Below are 23275 nucleotides of genomic sequence, written 5' to 3' on the forward strand. Positions count from 1 at the left end.
GTTCAAATCCCACCACAACCATCTGAAAGTTTAAAGGAAGAAGTTGATGACAATAACTAATGTTAGTAATAATGACTACAAAACTACCAGAATGGTGAGGGATACTTGGATCTTGGCCTTGGGCCCCCCATCTGCAGCTGGCTTCTAGATTTTCTGACCAGCAGACCTCATTTGGTTAGAATTTGTCATAACATATTATCCATCCTTCCCCTTAACACTGGTGCTCCTCAGGGTTGCGTGCTCAGTCCCCTACTCTACTCCCTGTATACCCATGACTGTGTGGCCACAGCCAACTCATCACAACCCTGTCCTCATCAACAAAGTTGCTGTAGACATGGTCAACAGCTTCAAGTTCCTAGGCATCCATATCACCCGCAACCTCACCTGGTCCCTTCACAATGATGTGGTGATCAAGAAAGTACATGAGTGTATTCACTTTCTTAGGCATTTGAGAAAATTTGGCATGTCCACAAGGATTCTCTTGAACTTCTACAGATGCTCTGTAGAAAGTATCCTGACAGGTTGCATCTCAGCCTGGTATGGCAACTGTTCTGCTCTGGACTGATGGAACCTGCAGAGAGTGTAAACACTGCCCTGTCCATCACAGGCTCGTCACTTCCCTCCATCCAGTGCATTGCTTCAGGAAGGCTAACAGTATCGTCAAAGATGCCTGCCACTCTGGCCATTCCCTTTTCTCTCTTCTACCTTCTGGGAGGAGATACAGGAGCTTGAAAGCCTGGATGACCAGACTCAAGAACACTTTCTTCCCCACTGCTATTGGACTTCTGAACCAATCACCTCTTTCACATCCCCTTCCCGGTATTGCTACTGCATTCTCAATCTCTTAATTCTACCTCTCTCAGTTATTCCATTATTGTCACTTTAGCATTTCTTGTTGAACTACTTCAGATTACACTACTATCTTTGCACCACTCCATTATACTTTGCACCATTTTGTTGTTTTGTGCTCGTTGCTGTCTTTATTGCTCTATTTATTATTACCATGTACACTGTTTACTCTGTGAGCTTCACGCGAGCAAGTAATTCATTACACCTTGGTGTATATGACAATAAACTAATCTGAATCTGAGGGAATCTGTCATCCTTATTCAGTTTAGCTTTACTGCAGGAGCTATGTGCGCAGTCTTATATTGCTAAGCAATTGGTTTTATTGTATGGCGGAACACTCCTAATCCTGTTTGTTGTGGTCTATGCCATTCGTTGTTTCATGACTCCCTTATTGAAATAGAAAAGGAATAAAATCGGTCAGATCACCTGGCATCAAACTCAGCACCAAATTCTGACTCAGCCGGTCTTCCTTTCAAACTATGGACCAGTCATGACACAAGCTGACATAGTTGTCCTCACAGAATTAAACATTAAATAAAGACTCCTCCATCACAATCCCTGAATACTTTCTGGTGCATCAATAGGACAAGCCTTGAAATGATGCTCTCTAGACCCAGATCATGAATATATATCAAGAAGTACAGTGGTCCCAACACTATCCCCCAAAGAAAGCGGTTGTCTATTATAATGAATACAAATGGAAGACTCAGGCCGTAAAGATTTCTCCTACGTCACATGCAATAAACACAGGATGTAGTAGTTTGAGCAAGTCATACACTGCTTCCAAAGATTCAGTTCCCATGAGTACAGTGGGACTGAATTTCAGAACAGAAGCAACGCCCTTTTTGTGTGTTTGATGCACATGACATTGGACGCACTTCTAATCCTTTTCTCCTACTAGACATGAGCATGGTCTCTGGGAGAACCCAGCACCTAACCATTACACATCAAACATTGCATTCTACAACTCCGCTGTAAAACATTACTTTATAAAAGTCACTGGTCTTCATTCTGAGATCTTTGAACACTTGCAAATGTACTCTGAACTCAACAGTGCTTTAATAGGTGGAGTTCTCTGGATTTTCCCATTAGGAATAGTGAAGACTGGGTTCACAGCAAAACATCACTGTTGTGCTCCAGAGTCCAGGCTATGTTTTGAGTAACTTCCCAGGGTTTCGTTAGTGATGGAATAATTGTATGTGTGCGCAGGATGGGAAGTGTTGATATGTTAAGTGACCTTTCTTCACTCCCGACATTACTGCTTGTCCCATTAACAGGATGTTGCTTTCTATAGGTACACACATCCAATTGATGGGATCCTCAAGGTATCGTCCAAGAGACAGGAGCATATTTATACGCCTGAGGTATAAAGGTGGTGTGTTACTGGACTAGCAATCCACATGCCTGTACTAATAAACCAAAGATTATGAGTTTCAATCCCACAGTTTAGTGTCAAAATTTGAATACTTTATTTAAACCTGTAAATAAAATGCCAGTGTCAGTAACAAATATGCTAGATTGTCATAAAAACTAAAATTCCTTCACAGAAGTAAGTCTGCCATCCTTTCTCTGACATCAGACCTATAACATTGTGGTTGACTCTTAAATGCCCTCTGAGAAGGCCTCATGAGGCACATGGAATGGGCATTGTATGCCAGGCTTGTCACTGAGGCCTTCATCCTAAGAATGAATTTAAAAATGACCTTCAATAGTACCATTTCTATAGTGCATTGCATTGTGGGAAACAGGCCCTTTCATTAACATCAATTGTTGGTGTACAAGCCTGGAGCTGTTTTTCAGTTTCAATGTGAGCCACTGAACAGAAGGGAAGTCACATTCCATGTGACACCCATCCTGGGGTTGTGGGAGAGGAGGTGGTGGGTGTGCTGGAGGAGGTGGGGTAGGGGTGGAGATGGAAATTGCGTATCTTTCAGCTATTGTTTCAAATTCAATCTACCCAGCACCCTCATCCCAAGGTCATGCATTCCGTGTAAAAATATCTATTCAATAAAGAGTGACTTACCCCCACAGATGGAATTAATGGCGAGGAAGTAGTTACAATGCAGAGCATGGTTCTCCTGGAGCTTCTCGTGGTTCTCATGGCTCCTAGGTCCTGGATGTGGTGAGGCCTGGCTCATCTTGTCCTGTCAAACAGCCAAAGGCAAGTCCTGGCAACTGACTGAACCTTTCTGTCTCTGGCACAAAGGGGTGAATTCTCACAGGCGTTGCTGCTCACATATGTGCAAGTTCCTTCCAATCTCTCCCAGAACTCCCTCGGACACCAGGTAAAATTTTTGAGCACTTGGCACTGCTGTCTAGTTGAGACTCAAGCATTCCTAGAAGGGTTTTCAGTTGGCTGAACGAACATTGAGGATCAAAGCAACTGAACACATTTGAGATGGTGAGGAGGGAATTTCCTTCTTTTTGAAAAGAGGTAAATTAATGACTAGGTTGACAGTGTTCCAGGCATCTGGCCAACTCAGAACAGGTAGGGTTGCTTCAGTGCCTGTGGAAGGGAAGAAGTTCAAGTAAATCAGTTTGCTTTTATAACTCTTAGAAGTCTGCTTGTGTCACAAAGAGAACAGATAACAGAAAAAGGAAGCAGCCTGGGTTCCAGCTCCCCTCTCACTGTAACAGAAACTGAGTTGCACAGGGCGCTGCCAAAAAGGTGTGGAGAGGTGGTGGTGGAAGCCAGGTGGCAGAGTGACAATGACGTCAGCTTATTAATTGGCACCCTACGTAGTTTACACAAGGGCCAGCAAAAAAAATGAAGCAATACAAGGACTCATTGAGCGAAGGGCTGGCATGGCAGGAAATGAAATGAACACCATCACTAGGATTACAGCATTGTGTAATTGTGGATGGGCAAAATTGTTACAGATGCCAAAGCAAGCTGTGAACAAAACCCTGCAGAACAAGTCAAGAATTTGTCCTTCCTGACTTTTTTCAAGAAAATTGTTTTAATCCAGTGTGCAATACCCTACGGTATAACAGTGGTATAGAATATTGGTTAGTACAAGTCTGTTACTGTTTAACACTGTTAATAATATTTGTTGATACAAGTCTCCCTTGGGTGGAACACTGCCGCAGCAGTTAGTGCTGTTGCCTCACAGCTCCAGGGACCTGTGTTAGATTCTGGCTTCGGCTGCTGTCTATATAGAGTTTGCACATTCTCCCTGTCACTGCATGGCTTTTCCCCGAGTGCTCTGGTTTCCTCCCACATCCCAAAGGTGGACTGGTGGATGAAATGCAATCTGTAAATTATCCCTAGTGTAGGTAGATGGCAAAAGAAACAAAGGAGATTTGATTGGGAGAGAAAGAGAGAGTGAATAAGTTACAATGTTACAGGGAAGTAAGGTAAATGGGACCAATGGGATTGCTTTGTTAGGAGCTGGCATGAATGTGATGGGCTGAATGGCCTTCTTCTGTGTTGTAATAAGTAAGAATTATAAAACACTGGTGTTTAATATTGATTTGTACAGGTCTGTCACTATAAAGTGAGAAAAGTACTGGCTGGTACAGACTGTCAATGTGTAACATTGGGATACACTATTGATGATACAGGTTTGCCATTGTATAGCCATGAGGTACAATATTGGCTGGTACAGGACTATCACTGTAGAACGGTGGGGTACAGGATCAGTTTTTACAGGTCTTTCACTGGATGTCTTGGAGTACAGGTGGCACTTGATATATCTGTCACTATATAACAGTACAGTAGACTATGTGTAGGTATGTATGGGCAAGGGCTCAAAGTTGCTTCTGTCTTTAAGAATGGAAAGAAATAAACTTGGAAATTACAAGCCAGTTAGTCGAGAGTCAGTTGTGAGGAAACCCACCCCCCACCCCCGAATTTCTCACCCCCCCCCAACCAAATTTCTCATTTCTTTTTCTTTTTTCCTTTTCTTTGGAGCAGATTCAATGGGCCAAATGGCCTACTTCTGCTCCCTTGTCTTGTGATCTTGTGAATTTGTCATCTGCGACAGAATGGCTGAACGTTTAGACAAGCAAGAAGTGATAAGAGAGGCAGCTTGGATTTGTGAAGGGGAAATTCTGTCTAACATAACCAATTACAGTGTCTGAAAAGATAAGAAATTGGCAGAGGGAATATCTATGAATGGGATTTGCAGAAGCCATTCCATAAGGTTCAATAATACAGGAGACTATTCACGAAAATGAAAATATATGGAATTAGAAGTAGCCCATTGACAGGGTTAAGAAACTGCTTGGCCATAGGGTAGTGATTTGGGATAAAGGATATGTACTCCATTTAGCAGGAAAGTGTCCTCAGGTTCTGTTCCTGGGCCTCAGTTGTAAGGCCAGGTTTCACCCTATCATTGGTGCCATGTTCCCAGTGCAACCTGTCTCATGGTCAAGTTGTTGGCAACTAAACAAAAGGCCCCAGCCAGCCTGCCAGAAGATGGGGGTTGTGTAGAGCCCAGGGGTCTAAAATCAAAATGTGCCAAAGGATGGGTGAGCCAAAGTCCACCCATATCTGGAGAAGAGACAGGCACTGCCAGGTGGTCCCTGCCCAAAGGATCCCAATGAGGTAAAGCCAATCAGTGATCTTCACAGGGAAATGGTCAAAGATAGAGACAACCAACTGCTCAGCCATAAGCAGTGGAGAAACTTCACACAGAAGCCCTGTGTAAGTGACAGATGGAGCGCACACCTCACAAACTACACATCCAGCTGCCCTATCTGTGGAAGCATCTGTAACTCTCACATTAGAGAGATATTGTTTTGCAGAGATTGCAGTGTCCTCTGGTGTACATGCTTAGTTTGCTGTGGTACTGAGGTAGGTTTCAGGTGTGGTCAGAAAACTTACTTCAAGTCGGCTTCAGTTCTCTTGGACAACTACAGGAGGTGGACAGTAACTGGGGTGCTGAATACTAATCGCTTAGTGAGCAGGTGGGATTATGGGGTGGGTGTGGTGGGGCAGCTTCCTCAGAAGCAAACTCTTGTGATGGTCTCTAACACTGACCTTGCTGTCTGAACCATGGTACTGAGGGGCCAGGTAACCCAGCAGCAAGTCAGGGCAAGAGAAATGGAGAGACCTGAAATTGCACTCACAGGGATGACGCTGACAGAGGAGCCCAGGAGGCTGCAACGTTTGAAATAGTTTTGCTCTTTCTTTCAGACCAAGTCAACCCTCAGATGACAAGCAGGAGCTTGCCCTTGGGAGCAATCCTTCCTCCAATCTCGGCAACAGCGACACACACAACCACTCACCCTGTTCAAACCCATCAGAAAAGGTGACTAATCAGATAATACCTGGAGGCAAGTCCTTTCAATGTACATATTACAAGGAAGCTGTAGAGATACACTGCATACAGCTCAGAACATGGAGGCAGTGGTGAGAGGGAGGACATTAAAAAGGTTCACAAAGATAATAACCAAACTGAGAGCTTATAACTTTCAGGAATAGCTGCACATGCTGGAGCGCTTTTCCCCAGAAGAGGGGAAGCTGAGGGCTGATGCAAAAGAGTCTTTAGTATAAAGGAGGGGATAAGAAATGTGGACATGGGGCAGATTTCTCCAGAACAAAGTAGACAGATATGTAAAACACCAATAAACCCAGCAGGGAATTCAAGAGAAACTTCAGACAGAGGCAAGAATGTAGAGTGTGAGACTGGCAGGTAAAGAGGAGACTGATGTTCAAGCACTGAGGTGGGAGGGGCCACGTCCCAGGCACTCCCAGAGGCACTATTAAGGGTGGGGACTTTTAAACAGAAGCATGGGGTCAATGCACTTTCCACATCCTCAGGATTTGCCTTCACGGCCTGTGTTGTTGCCCTCAGGGCAGGGAGCAGGTTTATCGACTCAGCATCAGCCTACCCTGCCACCCCCCTGTCCACAGAGGAAGCTGAATCTGAGAATTACTTGGAGCCTTCAGTCCTGAGGCCGTCGAATGGACAAGCAGTCCATACTCACAGAAGCAACACATCTAGGAGAAGGGAGGGGAGGTGGGAAGGAGGCACAGGATGGGAGTGGGGAGCAAGCGGTCTGCAAACACTCACAACAGTCTGCAACACATTTAGAACAAGAAAAGCACAGATGGATTAAAGAGAAAATTAGGTAAACGTAGAGAGAAAGGAAATGAAGGACATGCCGATGGAGTGAGGTAATAAGTGTGTGACGAAGTTTGTGTGCATGTACCAATTTGGCCCAATGTCTCAGATTCTTTGTTGATGTACACAATACAGTATAAATCAGATGGGTATCACTAAAGTTACCGGTCCCCTTGGAATTACTTGATCAAATAAATAATGCAGAGAAAAATAGGAATGAGATACGGGCTCGTGTCTGTCTATTTAGAGTGTACAGTTAGTTATTATAATAATAGATACCCAGGAGAGACTTACAGACTGGGGCCTATTCAAAAGTTTTATTGGGTACCCAGATATGGGTAACGGAGATAGGGCTAGGGTTGGTTGTGAGTGTAAATGGAGACAGGGAGAATGAGAGGAGAAGCGAGTGTAGGGGAGAGGACAGGGGTGAGGAGGAGAAATGGAGAGACGATGAGAGGGGAATCAGCATATATGAAAGGAGAGGGAAGTGTTGGGAAGGAGGGGGGAGAACAGAGGAGCAACAGAGGCAACTAAAGAGTGAGGGGAGAAGATATATGAAGAGAGTAGAGGGTTGAGAAGTAGGGGTGGCAGGGTAGGGAGAGAGATTGGAGGAAGGTCAATATGGTGAAGGTTGAGTTGATGGGGAGGAAGATGGAAAGAAGAGAGGTGGAGAAAGGAAGGACAGGATGGGTGGATTGCCAGTTGAAGGGAGTTGTGTCTGTTAAGCTGACAATAGGCCTTGGTCCAGGTTATATGAGGGGCAAACCATGGCTTCCAGTTCCACAGTTGGTGCAGCTGCTAGCTGGTACCTGGTTAGAACGTGAGCACTGGCACTGCTACCTGTCACTGTCTCCTATTGGATAAACCAGTGCATCATCTGGGCACCGTTGGCCAATGGCTGGCAATCAGGAGCAGAGCTGTTGACCAATCTTGTCTATGAGGATCTCTACCCATTCTCCCCCACACCTAGTTCCCTCTAGAATCCTCTACAAGTGGACATCCCTCAGGACAGCCTCTTACATTTATTTGGTGCTTGAGACATGATTCATGTTCAGCAATTCTGAACAACATGAAACAGTGAGCCCATTAATAAGATATCAATACAGGTGACCAAAAGCTTGGTTAGAGAGCTGGGGTTTTAAGTTGGAACTTAGTGAGAGGCAGGGGATTTAGAGAGGGAATTCCAGAGCAGTTGAAGGCATGACTGTCAATGGTAGTCTTTTTGGAAATCGCAGCAGAATTGGAAGAGCACTGAGCTCTCAGAGATTTTGTCAGGGCTGGAGGAGTTAACAGAGATAGGGAGGGGTGTTGGAGCTGGAGGAAGTTACAGAGATAGGGAGAAGTGTAGCGGCTGTAAGAAGTTACAGAGATAGAAAAGGGGTAGAGGCTGGAGAAAGTTATAGAGTTATGCAGGAGTTAGGGTTTGGAGGAGTTAACAATAGACAGCGACAGCTATAGAGACTGCGGGGGGGGAGTTACAGAGATACGCAGGAGTGTAGGGACTGGACAAGGTTACAGAGGTGGAGAAGGATGTGGGGACTTGGGGGAGTTACAGAGATAGAGGCTGAAGGCGTTAACAGAGATAGGGAGGGGTGTGGAGTCTGGGGAGGTGACAGAGATTGAGAGGTTTGTAGGGTGTAAGGATTGAAGGTTACAGAGACAGGGAAGAGTGTAGGGGTGTAGGGACTGACCCACTGAATGTTTCCAGCAGCTCCAGTTTTTATTTTGAGTTACCTTTACATTACTGCAATACAAAAATACTTGATAGTCTGTAGGGTACTGAGGTTGGGAGGGAGGCAAGGGACGGGGAAGGGGTGGGGGTGGGGTGGGGGTGGGAGAGGGCAGGGATTGCTTTCTTCACAACAATTCTGCCAGACACCAGAGAATTCCACCAACCATCACTACTCCCCACACTCTCACCCCGTCAGGGACTCAGGCCCTGGTCGAGTGAGCAGAGCTCTGGGGCGATGGTTCTCCAAACAGCGCAGCCAGAGGAGGCCTATGTCCACAGGAGGGAGAATGGGGCAGAGTTTTGTTCCAAAGAAACTTTGTGTTATGGAAAGTCACGTTACAGCAGAATAGGCTGCAGTTGCCTTCAATGCACAGACTTGAACAGGTTTTCCGATCACGCTCGCACTATAACCAATGCAGCCCACATAATACAAATAGCATTCCCTAATCCACCAATCGTGTTATCGCACTCCCCACGGACATGTACATTTACATTCCCAAGTCTTTATTCAGTTCTCTTTGAGAGTTACTATTGAAGCTGCTGAGACTGCTCTTTCAGATACTGCGTTCCTGATCATCTGCAGTGTGCTTCCTCTGGCCAGTTCACTGATCAGCTTAAAACCATGACCATACTGACCCTTCTGCTGCTAGGAACAATTAAAGAAACAGAAGCAGCAGTAGGTCATCCAGCCCTTGTGCTTGCTCTGTCATTCAGTAAGATCATGGCTGATCTTTTACCTCAGCACCATTTTCCTGCAGGAACCCAACTTTGTCATCACCATCACCATCGCTTTTTCTAATCCAACATGGCCAAAGTGCCAGAATCCAGGCATAATTACAACGCTTAAAAGACTTTTGGACAGGTTCATGGATAGGAAAGGTTTCGAGGGGTAAGGGCCAAATTCAGGCAGATGAGACTAGCTCAGGAAGGCACACTGATCGGCATGGACGAGTTGGGCTGAAGGACCTGCTTCCATGCTGTTAACTATGATCCCTGCTGCAGATCACCTTGCAGCATGGCTGGATCCATTGACATTTCTGCATTGTTTCTCTGTGATGGACACCGGTGTGAGTTGATGGGAATGTAGGAGAATAAAATGGGATACAACAGGTGCTATCTGGTACAGAGTCTGTACCTCGGGTATAACAGGTGCTGCCTGGTACAGGGTCAGTATCTCAGATGTAATTATTGCTGCCAGGTACAGAATCTGTAAAGGCTCTGTACCCCAGATGAAGACACCATTTGAACGCACTGTACCTCAACAGACAGACACTATCAATGACTTCAGCCTTATCTCAGCTGTCTGCTGTCCCAAGCTTAAGACTACCGAGATTTTATGTGAAAGTGGCAATGGCTGACTGAAGTAGTGCCCAACCCAAGGTCTAAGGGTTTGATCAGTACTGAAGCCTGACAAAATCAGCTTGGCAAACCCAGGCAGCTCAACATGTTCCTGTTTCCATCGGCTGTTGGAACTCATGTGATCTGGAGGAGTGAAAATCTTGTTGGTGGCTACTTCCTAACTCAGAGTACTTGGATCAGTTAGCATTAACGTGTCGAGAAACACAGATAGGGAATGGAAACTAACCCACGGCACACCAACTTGAACTATGGTGAATGAGAGGCCAGACAGCAGTGGGATGTACCTCCTCTTCAGGACTGGCCTGGAGTCACCAAGTTAGTAGCTGGGACACTGTTGCAAGCAAAACTCAGGAGAAAAGTCAGAGGGTGCCTATTTCTTTCAACTATTTAGTTATTTCAACAAATATTACAGATGGAAGAAAGTATTGGAGATGGAAGAAAAAAGGCTGTTCAACTAAGTAGGGAAGTTGGAAGTCATATGATGAAATTTGCATGAACGCTTTCAAGAAGGGTGGCAAACCAATAGGGAATCAAATACGCATTTGTCATTGTCTTTGGTGTTAATACAAAGTAAATTCATTCATGGACAATGACACACACCCATAAAAAATCCAGCTCTCCAACCCAGTGCCCCTGAACCTGCAGCTCCTCCCCACTGCAGCTGTCCACTCTACCCTGTGTTCCCTTCCTTTCTCCTTCTTTCTTCCTTGGGAAGTTATCTAGTCCCCTGAAACCTTATGACTTACCCAACCTCTTGTAGAAAGTTGTTTCTCTTCTTTACAAAATGATTCTTTCAAATCTCTCCTTAGCATTTCTGGTCTGAATCATTAACCCGGTGCAGTTGGTTCACTGAGTAACTGGGGAAACCTGTTGTTATTTAGGTCTCTCAGCTCTTGTATAATTTACAAGCACAAATCCTGCAATTTGACAGTGAGACAGAGGTCATGTAACCAGAGAGGTGTTTACGCTGTGAGCAACCCGACATCGGGGCTGCTGGTATACAGTGACTGAATAGGCCACATTCTCTTACACTCCATTCACAGAAACACAGCCCATCACACCTGTGAAGGCCCTTTTTAAAGACTAATTAAGAAGCCTCTCCCTTGCTTGCTCTTCCCCATTGCCCTGGGTACTTTCCCTTCTCCATTTCCTTTTTCAAAGTTATTCCTGAATCCACCTACAGAGTTCGCTGGGGCAGATCCTCCTTATCTGCACAACTCAAATTGTTTTAAAAAAATCTTGTCGTCTCTGCTTCTTTTGCCAGTTCCCTTAAACTGCTTATTGAACCTTCTGTCTCTAAAAGCAATTTCTCCTTAATTACTTCATAAAAAGCATTCAAGGATCTTTATAGCTGTTGAATCCACCTTTACCCTGTTTTGCTTCAAGATACAGTTCACACCACCACCTAGTTTTGTGGTATCACAGATTTGGAAATTGTGCACTACACATTCAACTCATTACTATGTAATCCCTGGGAGAACTCACTGTACATTTCTATCAGTCTGAGAAACAACTTTCTCTTTCCTATTACTTAGCTAATTTTCTAGTCATGATGCTACAGCCCCTTTTATTCCATAGGTTTCAATCTTGACGGCAAGCCTGTTATGTAGTACTTTATCAAGTGCAAGTTACTGCATTAAAAACCATATCAAGTTTGTTAAAAGGAAACAATATTTATCTAATCCATATTGGCCTTTTCTAATCAATCTATGTTTACCCAAGTGTCTGATAATTCTGGCCCTGATTATTGTTTCTAGAACTATCCCTACAAATGAGGTCTGCATTTACTGGGTTTATCCTTACACTCTTTTGAACAAGAGTGGAACACTTGCAATTTTCCCTTCCTCAGGCATCACCTCCGAATCTAAAGAAATCTGGACCATTACCACTATTATAGCCTGGGCCAATGCAGTGGGCACCACAGTGGCATAGCTGGTAGAACTGCTTTCTCAAAACTCCAGCAATTCTGGTTTGATGCTATCTGTATGGAGTTTGCATGTTCTCCTGTAACTTTGTGGTTTTCCTCCAGGTGCTCCGGTTTTCTCCCACGTCCCATCGGAGTGCAGGTTGGTAGGTTAATTGGCCACTGTAAATTGCCCCTAGTGTTTAGGTTAATGATAGAATCTGAAGGGGGTGGGTCGATGGGAGTGTGGGGAGAACGAAATGAATAGTGTAAATGGAAGCTTTGTGCTCCGCACAGATTCAGTGGATCAAAGGGCCTGTTTCCACGCTGTATGGCTATGTCTCTGTAACAACCCCAGCTTCTCCAGTAACTCCACCACTTCTGGAACATGGGAATACAAGTCTGTGGGTTCTGTGAAGCTACAGTGTGTTTTTTTGTGGAGCACACAATCCCAAGAAGTGTGGGCTTTGGTGAGTACAATGTTCTCAGATTATGAACTTTAAGGGAAATGGGATAGCTTTCTATTTTAAGAATTAAATAAATTAAGACAAGCAGGGCAGGAATGGTGTTGCCTCTGAACTACTTGGGAGCTGAGTGAATCTATTGTCTTCCAGGCAACCACATCTGCAGTAAATGTCTGCCATTTGAGGAACTTTGGTTCAGGGTTGATGAGCTGGAGCCTGAGGTTTAGATGCTACGATACATCAAGGAGGGGAAAAGATGTCTGGACACTTTGTTCCAAAATACTCCTTAGATTAAGTGCTGCCCAGTTGTTTAGTCTAGAGAGCAGGAACGTGAGACAGGCAGGCGTAGGGATGTGGAAGTTAATGTTGGGGGAACCTTAGCCCTTGCACTTATTCTAGAAGCATGAAGTTCTTGCAGCCTGTGTGAATGAGAAATGAAACCGCAGGGAGGCTGAGCGAACTGACCACAATACTATGGTATGGGGGCTATTCAAGTGCATGGCACAAAGATTGGTGTAGAGGAAATGGGTTTCAATTCATGGGACACTAGACCCATTTGGGAAAAGAAGTAGCTCTTCAGCTGCAATGGTTTTGCTGTCACTGGTATCCTGGCAAATTGAATATCTGGGGCTGAAAATAAGGCTTTAAACAAAATAGTGTGGAGGTTGGTGAGGTGAAATTTAAAATGTTCAAGAGAAAGTGCAGGGTAGTAAAATAGATAATGACAAATGGAAGGGACAGACCGTACATTCACACAGTCCAACATACTTTAAGTTAGAATCAGAGGAGGGAAAAGTAGTTTAACAACAGAAATGAAAGCTCTGAATGCATACAGCATACATAATGATCAATTAATGAATACGTGGTTAAAATCTGATAGCCATAACAGAGGCATGGTTGTGAAGTGATTGAGGTTATAAATGAAATATTTCAGAATACACAACTTTTAGACGCAAAATGGAAGAGGGGTAGTGCTGATGATAAAGGATGGGGCAATGCATTGGAGAGAAAGGTTCTAGCTCAGAAAGTCAGAAATGGAATCACTTTGGGGTTAGCTAAGAAAACAGCAAGAGACAGAAAACATTGGTGGGAGTTCCTATAGACCCTCAGACAGAAGAGGTAATGTAGGAGCATAGTACAACTCAGGATTTTAGGATTACCTGTAACAAAGGTAATACAATAATCAGATGGACTTTAATCTAAATATAAACTAGATAAACCAAATTAGCAGGAATAGTGCAGAGGTCAAATTTATGGAGTGTATGAGACAGTAATGTGTAACAAGAAAGTGTTAATTAATAACCTGTTAGCTGGAGAGCCTTTGGGGAAGAGGGATCATAAAATGGTAGAATTTTTGTATAAAAATTGAAAGTGCTTTAGTTCAGTCTGAAACCAGGGTATTAAGTTCAAACAAAGCAAATTACGAAACAATGATGTGGGAGCTGACTGTGGTAGATTGTGAAATACATTAAAAGGCATAACAATAAACAAGCAATGGCTATCATTTAAAGAACAATCTCAGTTCCCTTTAAAGCAAACAGTCCAACATGAAAAGCAATCCACCCCTAGCTAACAAGAGAGACTAAAAATAGCATTCGATTAAAGGCTTATAATGTTGCCAAAAAGAGCAGCAAGCCTGAGGATTAGGAACATTTCAGAATTCAGCAAAGAATGACCAAAAAGTGTATATGGACAAGGAATGTATTATATGAGTAATTGGTAAAAAACAGAGTGCAGAAACTTCTAAACATATGCAAAAGGGAAAAGATTAGTCAAAATTAATACAGATCGCTTATAGACAAGAACAAGAGAAATTATATTGGGGCATAAGGGAATGGCAAAAAAATTAAACAAATTTTGTGTGTCCTCATGAAAAGACACATAAAAATCTCCTGGAAATAATGGAGAACTCCAGATCTAGAAGGAATGAATATCTGAAAAGATATTCACGTAAGTTAAAAAATAGCATCGGAGAAATTAGTGATCTGAAAGCCAATAAACCCCCAAGACCTGCAAACAGAGGTTTCTGAAAGAGGTGACCATGGAAGTATTGGATATATTGAATGGCATATCCCAAAATTGCACAGGTTCCAAAACGGTTCTCATAGTTTGGAAGGTAGCAAATGTAACCCTACTATTCAAGAAAGGAGGGAGAGAGAAAACTGGGAACTGTTAGCTTGACATCAATAGTAGGAAAGGTGCGAGAATTTATTATTAAGGAAGTGATATAGGAACACTTGGAAAATAAAAATACAATTGGACAAGCTCAACATGGATTTATAAAAGGGAAATCATGTTTTACAAATCTGTTAAGAGTTTTTTGAAGTTATAACCTCAAAATATAAGATAAGATAAGATCTTTATTAGTCACGTACATCGAAACACACAGTGAAATACATCTTTGCGTAGTGATTTTGGGGGGCGGCCCGCAAGTGTCACCACGCTTCCGGCGCCAACAGAGCATGCCATAACTTCCTAACCTGTACGTCTTTGGAATGTGGGAGGAAACCAGAGCACCCAGAGGAAACCCACGCAGCCACGGGGAGAACGTACAAACCCCTTACAGAGAGTGGCCGGATTTGAACCCGGGTCACTGGCACTGTAAAGCATTATGCTAACCACTATGCTACTGTGCCTGCCCAAAATAAGGGCAAATGGGAATAGATAAGGGCAAACTAGCTTAAGTACTGTATTTGGACTTTTAAAAGGTCCCAGATGAGGTTGTTAAACAAACTTAGAACACGTGGAATTGGGGGTAATGTGCCAGCATGGAATGAAGATTGTTAACAGAGAGCAGGAATGAATGGTTCATTTTTGGGCTAGGAGGCTGTGACTAGTGGAGTGCCACAGATTTCTGGGCCCCAGCTGTTCACAATCTATATTAATGATTTGGATTCAGGAATCAAGTATCCGAAGCTGATGATTTAAAGCTGGATGGCAGTGTGAGTTGTAAGGAGGATACAGAGGATGTAGGCAGGTTAAGTGAATAGGCAAGGACATGGCAGATGGAATATAATGTGGAAAATTGTACAGCCATCCACTTTGCTAAAAAGAAAAGCCAGCTTTTTTTTTACATGATGTGAGATTGAGAAGTGTTTGTGTTCAGTGGGGCCTTGGTGTCTTTTTATATATATTAGTGGAAGCTGAAATGCAGGTACGGCAGGAAATTAGGATGGCAAACTGTACTTTGCCCTTTGTTACCTGTTTTGTGCTTGTAAAATGGGCATGGTGTCAATTGATTTCTGAACTTTAATTGACATTAAATGCTGGCCTTGGAACTCTAATATTTTCAACAATAAGCCAAGACAAGTAGATAAATGAGGGAAGCAGCTACCTCTCTTAACCCACTGACTAATTGCATTGGGCTAGGTGGTTTTCTTTGCCAGAAACTGTAACTCAGCTTTAGGGGATACGTGGGTCCGTACAAACACCTCATTCCATTTGGCCATGGCTTACTGAGGGTGAAAGAGGACCGGGGACCTCTGGCATTCTGCGAGACAGGAGTCATCTCCACCATCAGTAATCCTGCTGTCAAATCAGTGAGACATTCATCTTCAAGCCTGAGTGAATAGTGTGTTTTGTGTTATGTTGTAGTTAAGGGACCTACGATGCTCTGTTTGTGTGCTGACAATTCACATGACAAACATACTGCAAAGCAAAACATTAATATTGAGCTTAAGGTGCATATATTGGAACTGTACACCATCAGCACAGGCCAGAAATCACTCTTCAGTCTCAAGCTTTTCCTCTCTCAATCCTACACTTGCAAAACTGTATACATTGTGAGTATTTCCTGTTCATTTTTTCTAATCTTTAATGCATGTGAGCATCTTACTGAGATCTGATGCCCATGCCAGCCTTGCTACACTGAAATCTCTCATCTCTGAGATGGAAGGTTCAGTGTAGAGAACTTTAGTCTGTACCTAACCGATTTCTTCTTCATGGTTTCATCCTGGGAGAGTTTGACGGGAGTGTGGGAGCAGCTTTACCCTCTTTCTTCCCCATCCTGAACATGCTCGGGATATGTTTGCTGGGACAGTGTAGAGACAGCTTTACTCTGAACATAACCTATATAATTTTGGCCCCAACACATCTATTACAAACAAGCTAAAGCAGCTCACAGGCTCAATGGTCAAGTCATAAATCAACATTAACAAGGAAATATGAATAGCAATAACAACATATGGCCCTCCATCATTTCATGTGATATTCATCACTGTGGAAGATGAAGTGTTAAAAACAGAGTCAAATATGGTAATTGCATTTGACTGTATAATAAATTCTAGGCTGCATTTAATGAGAAACCTAACTTGTTCTTCTTTTGTTTGTTGCTTGTGTTTGTTTCCTGGTCTTTATCCCCAGGCACTTTTTTAGGTTTCTTTTTATTTTAGTTTAAAGTAACTTTATTTACTAATGCAAAACTAAATTAAACGTTGTCCTCTTCATGCAGAATGCATTCTAACACCTGCGGTGCCAACAGTCCTAGACAGCCAGTGGCCACCAAGTGCCTCCTCTCCAGGACACCCTGGAACAAACATAACCATGGAAGAGGGGCAAGCAGGACACCACAGATGGACCTCACAACCCACCATCATGGCTCACTGCCTGAGCCTGTGAATGAGTATCCTGGCAAGGCCCAGGAGCAGACCAACAGATCAGGAGCCAGAACTTAAGTGAGCCAGAACTTGAGGAGTAGCCCTTTCAAATACTCGAAGAGTCGCTGCAACCTTGAACATTCTATACATATATATATATGGCACGCTGACTTGTTCAGGCTGGCCTGGGAGGCCATGAACCAGTGTAAAAACCTCTTGCTACAGCTGTATAGCCATGGATTGAGCCCTACCACCGACGATGATGGAGTGGCCATGGATCTAGGAACCCTGGTGGAATAGTAACAGGTAAAAAGGTTAGAGAGAGGGCACAGAATTTGAGTAGGAATGGGAGAGGAAGCCATGGATGATGGCTCCAGCACTGACATTAATTCAAGTCTTTGAGGTGGTTCTTTGGCTGTGGGAGGCATCTTCGCCCAGATCACTGGATACTGCCTACATCTGATTAAAGTTAAGAATTAATAATAAATATTCTTCAGCCAGACAGCTCCAACTGACGTGGGCCTTACTATTGGGGTAAAGATGAAAGAAGCAGAGATAATGCCTCCCTGCAGAACTGGCAGCCCCGTGCTCACAATCTTCCAGCCTCTTGTGCCTCCCCCAACAGTCCTCTTTCATCCAGACACCAACCTAATAACATTAGAAGTTCTTCTTACCAAAAATAAAATCACTTCCTCTCCTGTTTCCCACCAGCAAAAGGTGTTGAAAACAGCATCCCCACCCCACTTCTTCCTCCAACTCTCTCAGCTCTGTAACACACTCACTGCAGCAAAGAACCCTGATGGCGAATTGGTAGCTCCATCCCAGTGCTGCCCCTGCCCTGGGAGTGCTTGATGGAGTGCTGTCTGTGGAGTTTGCACATTCTTTTTTTCCCCCCTTTTCTTTTGTTTTGCCTTTATCTCCACACTTCCATTTTGTGTATCTTTGCATGCTGTTTCTTTTAAAATAACTTTACTAAAATATCACCAACAAAAATCATTAAATTAAATAGTTGTCCTCTGCTCCAGGATGCACTCCAATCCCAGAGTGCCCAAAGATCACAGAAGGCCTCCAGTGAGCCAGCAGACACCCTGTACTCCCTCTCCAGGAACACCCGGCACAAATGTAACCTCAGACTCTGTGTTGTTCATACCCTGGGGACGTGTGATGCATTAATGTAGCTTTCCCTGGTGTCCAATTTCATCAATCACGAGTCAGTATCTATTTTTCTTTAGAACCATCACGAAGTTGCATTGCTTTATTCAGTGAGAAAATATCGTATTATAATTCATTCAGAAACTGAAGAACAATGTCTACAAAGGGTTGAAATTGATATTTTTAAGAATAACATCCCTCAGGTATACCGAGCCCAAGAGGAGTCTAAGATATGAAGGCAATAAATCCATTTAAACATTAATTATGAACTTTTAAGTGATAGTAGTTTTGATTTTTTTTCATTTTTAAGCAATAAGCAACTGTAATGTTGCAACTGGTAGAAGTACTGCTAAATTCTCAGAGTCATAGATTCACACTGCATGGAAACAGGCCCTTCAGCCCACCATCAACCACTTATTTACACTCATCCCATTTTATTCTCTCCACATTGCTCTCAACACCCTCCACTTCCACCACTCACCTACACACCAGGGGTAATTTACAGTGGCCAACTCATCTATTAATCCTCACGCCTTTAAGAAGTGGGAGGAAACCAGAGCTCCTGGAGGAAACCCATCTGGTCACAGGGAGAATGTGCAAACTCCACACGGACAGCAGCCAAAGTCAGGATTAAACCTGGATCGCTGGAGCTGTGAGGCAGCAGCTCTACTAGCTGTGTCACTGCGCTGCCCATTCTGTCTTTGCCTTTCTCCACGGCATCTCTTTCTACCCAAAGAAGTTATACCAATCTCCCAACCTTAAGTTCAGTTTGACTCAGTGTAGGCCAAAGACCAAACCTGGGATTGTCCTGTTCTGTGTGGACTGCACCTACAACTGAACCAACAGTGGGTCTTACAAGGAAACTCTTTGCTTAAAAGACTTCTGACACAGTCGGAGACACTATGTCACAGATCAGATGTCATAATCCAGTAACACATGCCAGACCTCAGAGATCAGTCATCACACTCCAGAATCACAAGCCACAATCCTGTTCACATGCTTCTGATACAGAGATAAAATAACTTCTAAAAAAAAGAATTGCAATTCCATGCAAAATTACTAGAGAAGAAAATATATGTGATGAGGAATCCATGAGTTGCTGGCCTTCGTCAAGGCAGCAGTTGGTGACAATGAGCCTCAGTACCCTTAAGCTATAGAGGGAAAGTCAGGAAACAGCATTCTCCATCAGCTTCCAGTGGCCACTATAGTAAAGGTATGTGTAGCACAGGTGGGTTGAGGACAGGATTAACCAAAGAAGGCTCCACAGTCAAAGAACCAAAGACTCATTTTAGCCTCACGTGTGAAGAATGGTAAGGTACCAGAATGTTATCATATCATATACATGGACACAGAAAGTCCTCACACTTCTATTTAGAACTGGTCACAATTCTTCTTCATTCCTACTTCTCAGGTAATTAAAGCCTTGGAAATGCTCACCAGTAATAGTCCTAAATTTGAGAAACTGGAATGGAGTTAAACAAACCAGAATCCCTCCTTCCATGTTGTGGTTACAGTTTTGAGATGGACCATATGACCAATATCAGTTTAAACCAGGATTTCAATGCACCTTAAAGGAGATGAAAGAACTCACATCTTTACTGCAATTTTCATGACCTCAGGGCATCCCCAGTACTTTAGAAGTGTGTTGAAATGCAGCAACCACATTATACAAAGTCCCACAAACAATGTGATAATGACCAGACCATCTGCTTATTTTGGTGGAACTGGTTGATGGATAAAAATGGACAATGCACCGGGGGAACCTTCTGCTATTGTTTGAAATATTGTCACAGGATCTTTCACAGAGGGCACATGGGGTCTCAGTTTCATGGCTTATTTAAAATACTGCAGAGGCTATTAACTTCCTTTGCAAAGCATCAGACAATACAAATTAGACATCCAGCAATCATATCAATTTACACTTTAGAGAAACAGGAGTACTTCTACTCAGGTCATGTACTGTAATTTCATTTACAAGTTCTAGTTCTCTATCCCATGATACACTCACCTAATAAAAATCCATTCACCTCAGCCATAAAAGCTCCAACTGACTGACAGACTTTCAAGGAGAGAGGTTCCTCTGTTCTCCATTCTTTTTAAAGTGCTATCTGGTTTCAGTCCTTGATTGCCTAGCTTGAGCTTTAAGGCTGTGTCTCTCAGAGGAATGAATTTCTCTTTTGAATGCCTTAATCATGTTAAAGACCTTCATTAGCTCAGCGCTCAAATGGGTGAGCTGAGGGAATGCAAGCAATGAGCAATCTTTCCTCAAATTAATCCCATAAATCCTTTAAATGTGGTGTTGTATCTGATCCTGAGGTAAGCTTCTTACTATGTATCTGCTCCATCACCACATCTTCTTGTAACATCGACTGACTCTGCCACGCCTTAACCTGCTTGCTGCTGAAATCCTCACCCATTTGACTTTTACTGTTCGGCTTTATTTTCCAAGTTCTCTCCCTATCTTCTATGTGATCTCTTAAGAAACTCTGCTGCCTTCAGCAGCAACAATTTCCATTCACCCATCCCCTGGTGCTCGCTGACTTATCTTGGTTCCCAATCCAACAACGACTCAATCTTAAAATTCTCATTCTTGTTTTCAAAACCCTCTGTGACCTCTCCTCCTCCGAATCTCTGAACTCTTTAGTCCCACAACCCTCTTGATCGTCCCTGAATTTAATGTCTCCGCCATTGATCACCTTGTCTTCAGCTGCCAAGGCCATGGCTCTGGAATTCCTTCCAGTGTTTTGACAGCGGTTCTTAAAACTTACTTCTTTCAGCAAAGTTTTAATCAACTGTCCTCATATCCCTGAATGTGTTTGTGTCAAATATTGATTGATAACAGCCCTGCAAAGCATATTGATCTGAAAGGTGCCACATAAATGTAAGTTGCTGTGATATAATTCTGGTGAATCTACACTGCACCTCTCCAAGGACAATTGACCCTTTCCTGAGATGCAATGAACAAAACTGCACACAAATCTCCAGACTCGATCTGATGAAGGATTTATACAACAGAAGCAAAACTTCCTGTCCTTTGTATTCAAGATAAAAGCCAACATTCCAGCAATCTCCTTGCTTACTGTTCATTATAGGTCTATCACAAGGCCCAATTCATTTTCAGACAAGCCTGATATTTTCTAAGTTGGATTTTGTCCAGCACCTTATCAGTCCAAAACATCTCAGTAGTTTAATTCGAGACTCCAGTAACTGTGGTAGGGAGGGGATTACACTTCAGTCAATTTGCTGCTCAATTTGTTGATCTCATTAACCAGGGCAATCTCAGCTCCAGTCATTACTATTGACCTTGGTACCCCAAGTTACGAGGGTCAAATCAGGCAAAGTTTCCTGCGCTTGGGTCCCTGTGACCTCTGCTGCAAGAGCCACATGTTGAGGACATGATCAAACTTCTCTGTGATGTCTCCAAACATCAAGTAACACCCTGCACTCAGTCTTTGGGTGCCTGCAGGAAGAGTGGTGAGGGGATGAGATGGTGGAGCTAGAGGGAAGTTTGCATTGTCTGAGGAGCTTTGCCGCTGTGAGGAGTGGATACTTTCACAAGTGGAGTGAAGGGCAACCAACCAACAACTTGCACACCTATAGTCTTTAGCATCCCAAGAAGCTTCAGAGGAGAGTAATCAAACCAAATTTAAAATTGAGACAAATATCAGGGCAAAGGACTGAAGGCATGCTTCCGTGCCTCTCTGAACTACTGCGCCATTTATTAAAATCACAGACAATTTTGTACCAGGTCCATTTTCCTGCCTCACATCCTCGATTCCCTTAGTGCCAAAAAATCTAGTGATCTCAGCCCCGAATATATCCAACAAATATGTATTCACAGCCCCATGAGTCAGGGCATTCCAAATTCACATCTCTCTCCAGAAAGAAATTTCACTTTGTTTCAATCCTAAATGTTTTGTCCCTTATCCAGAGACTATGTCCCTTGTTTAGACTATCCAACCACTCTCAACTTCCACCCTGTCAATCTCCTATAGGTCTCAGTGACATAATCTCTCTCTTATTCCAGTTAGTTCTTAATCTTTCCTCATAAAATAGGCTCCTCATTCCTGAAAGGAATCTGGTGAATCTACACTGTACTGACCACAAGGCATGAACATTCTTCCTTAGGTCCAGAAATGAAAAATACTGACAGTACTCCAGCTGTGATATCACCAAAGCCCTGGGCACTTGCTACAAGACTTCCTTACCCTTACATTCCAAGTCTAATCCCCTTGCAATAAAGGCCCAACATAGCTTCACCTTCATAATTCCTTGCTGTACCTGTGAGCTAACTTTCTATTTTTTGTGAACTAGCACACCCAAATCCCTCTGTACACCAATAGTTGCACATCATTTAAAAAAATATTCTTGTTTTTCTAATTTTCCTACCAAAGTGGATAATTTCACATTTTCTCATACTTTATTCCCAATTATCACTCATAAATTTATCTCGCGTAATCCCTTCACAAATATTCTCCTCACGGTGCATTTTACCATCTAACTTTGTGTCAGCACCAAATTTCAATAAATAGAACAAAGAATATCGAACAGTGCAGCACAGGAACAGGCCCTTTGGTGTCTGCACCGAACATGATGCCGAATTAAACTAAATCTCTTCTGCCTGTACATGATCCACATCATTCCATTCATCTGTCTAACAGCCTCTTTAACGCCACTGTCGTATCTGCTTCCACCACTACCCCTGGCAGCCTGTTCCAGGCACCCACCACTCCTCTGTGTAAAAAATATGCCCTACACATCTCCTTTAGACTTTGCCCCTCTCACTTTAAATGCATGTCATCTAGAACTTGTGACTTCCTACCCTATCTATGCCTCTCATAATTTTGTAAACTTCTATCCGGTCTCCCCTAAGCCACTGATGCTCCAGAGAAAACAACCCAAGTTTGTCAAACCTCTCCTTATAGCTCATACCCTCTAATCCAGGCATTACACTCTGTCCTTTCATCTCAGTCTTTAACATGCATGCAAAGCGTTGGGCACTCTGTAAATAATAACTGACCAGGCCGCACGCAACCATTTACTCCTGCTGTTCTCTGTGATTCAACCAGTTTCTATTCACACTAATATAGTAAACATCAACCCTTTGTGTGACACACTATTTAATGCCTTTTGAAGATGCAGATATACCG

The 23275-nt window shown here is 43.2% G+C and overlaps 2 protein-coding genes across 2 annotated transcripts in view; one reads left to right on the plus strand and one right to left on the minus strand.

Moving 5' to 3' along the window:
* The window catches only part of plch2a (phospholipase C, eta 2a), a 231998-nt gene that overhangs the window by 207947 nt on the left and 776 nt on the right, over positions 1-23275 (minus strand). Inside the window, exon 2 of the mRNA XM_052039505.1 lies at positions 2873-3355. Within this exon, the coding sequence (XP_051895465.1) occupies positions 2873-2987 (115 nt within the window). The 5' untranslated portion in view covers positions 2988-3355. The remainder of the gene's footprint in view (positions 1-2872; positions 3356-23275) is intronic.
* Positions 17260-23275, plus strand: part of pex10 (peroxisomal biogenesis factor 10) — a 29539-nt gene continuing 23523 nt past the window's right edge. Inside the window, 1 exon segment of the mRNA XM_052039509.1 lies at positions 17260-17279. The gene's annotated coding sequence lies outside the window, so the exon portion shown is untranslated.

Source organism: Pristis pectinata, chromosome 26 (genome assembly GCF_009764475.1).
Source record: "Pristis pectinata isolate sPriPec2 chromosome 26, sPriPec2.1.pri, whole genome shotgun sequence".
Classification (NCBI taxonomy): domain Eukaryota; kingdom Metazoa; phylum Chordata; class Chondrichthyes; order Rhinopristiformes; family Pristidae; genus Pristis; species Pristis pectinata.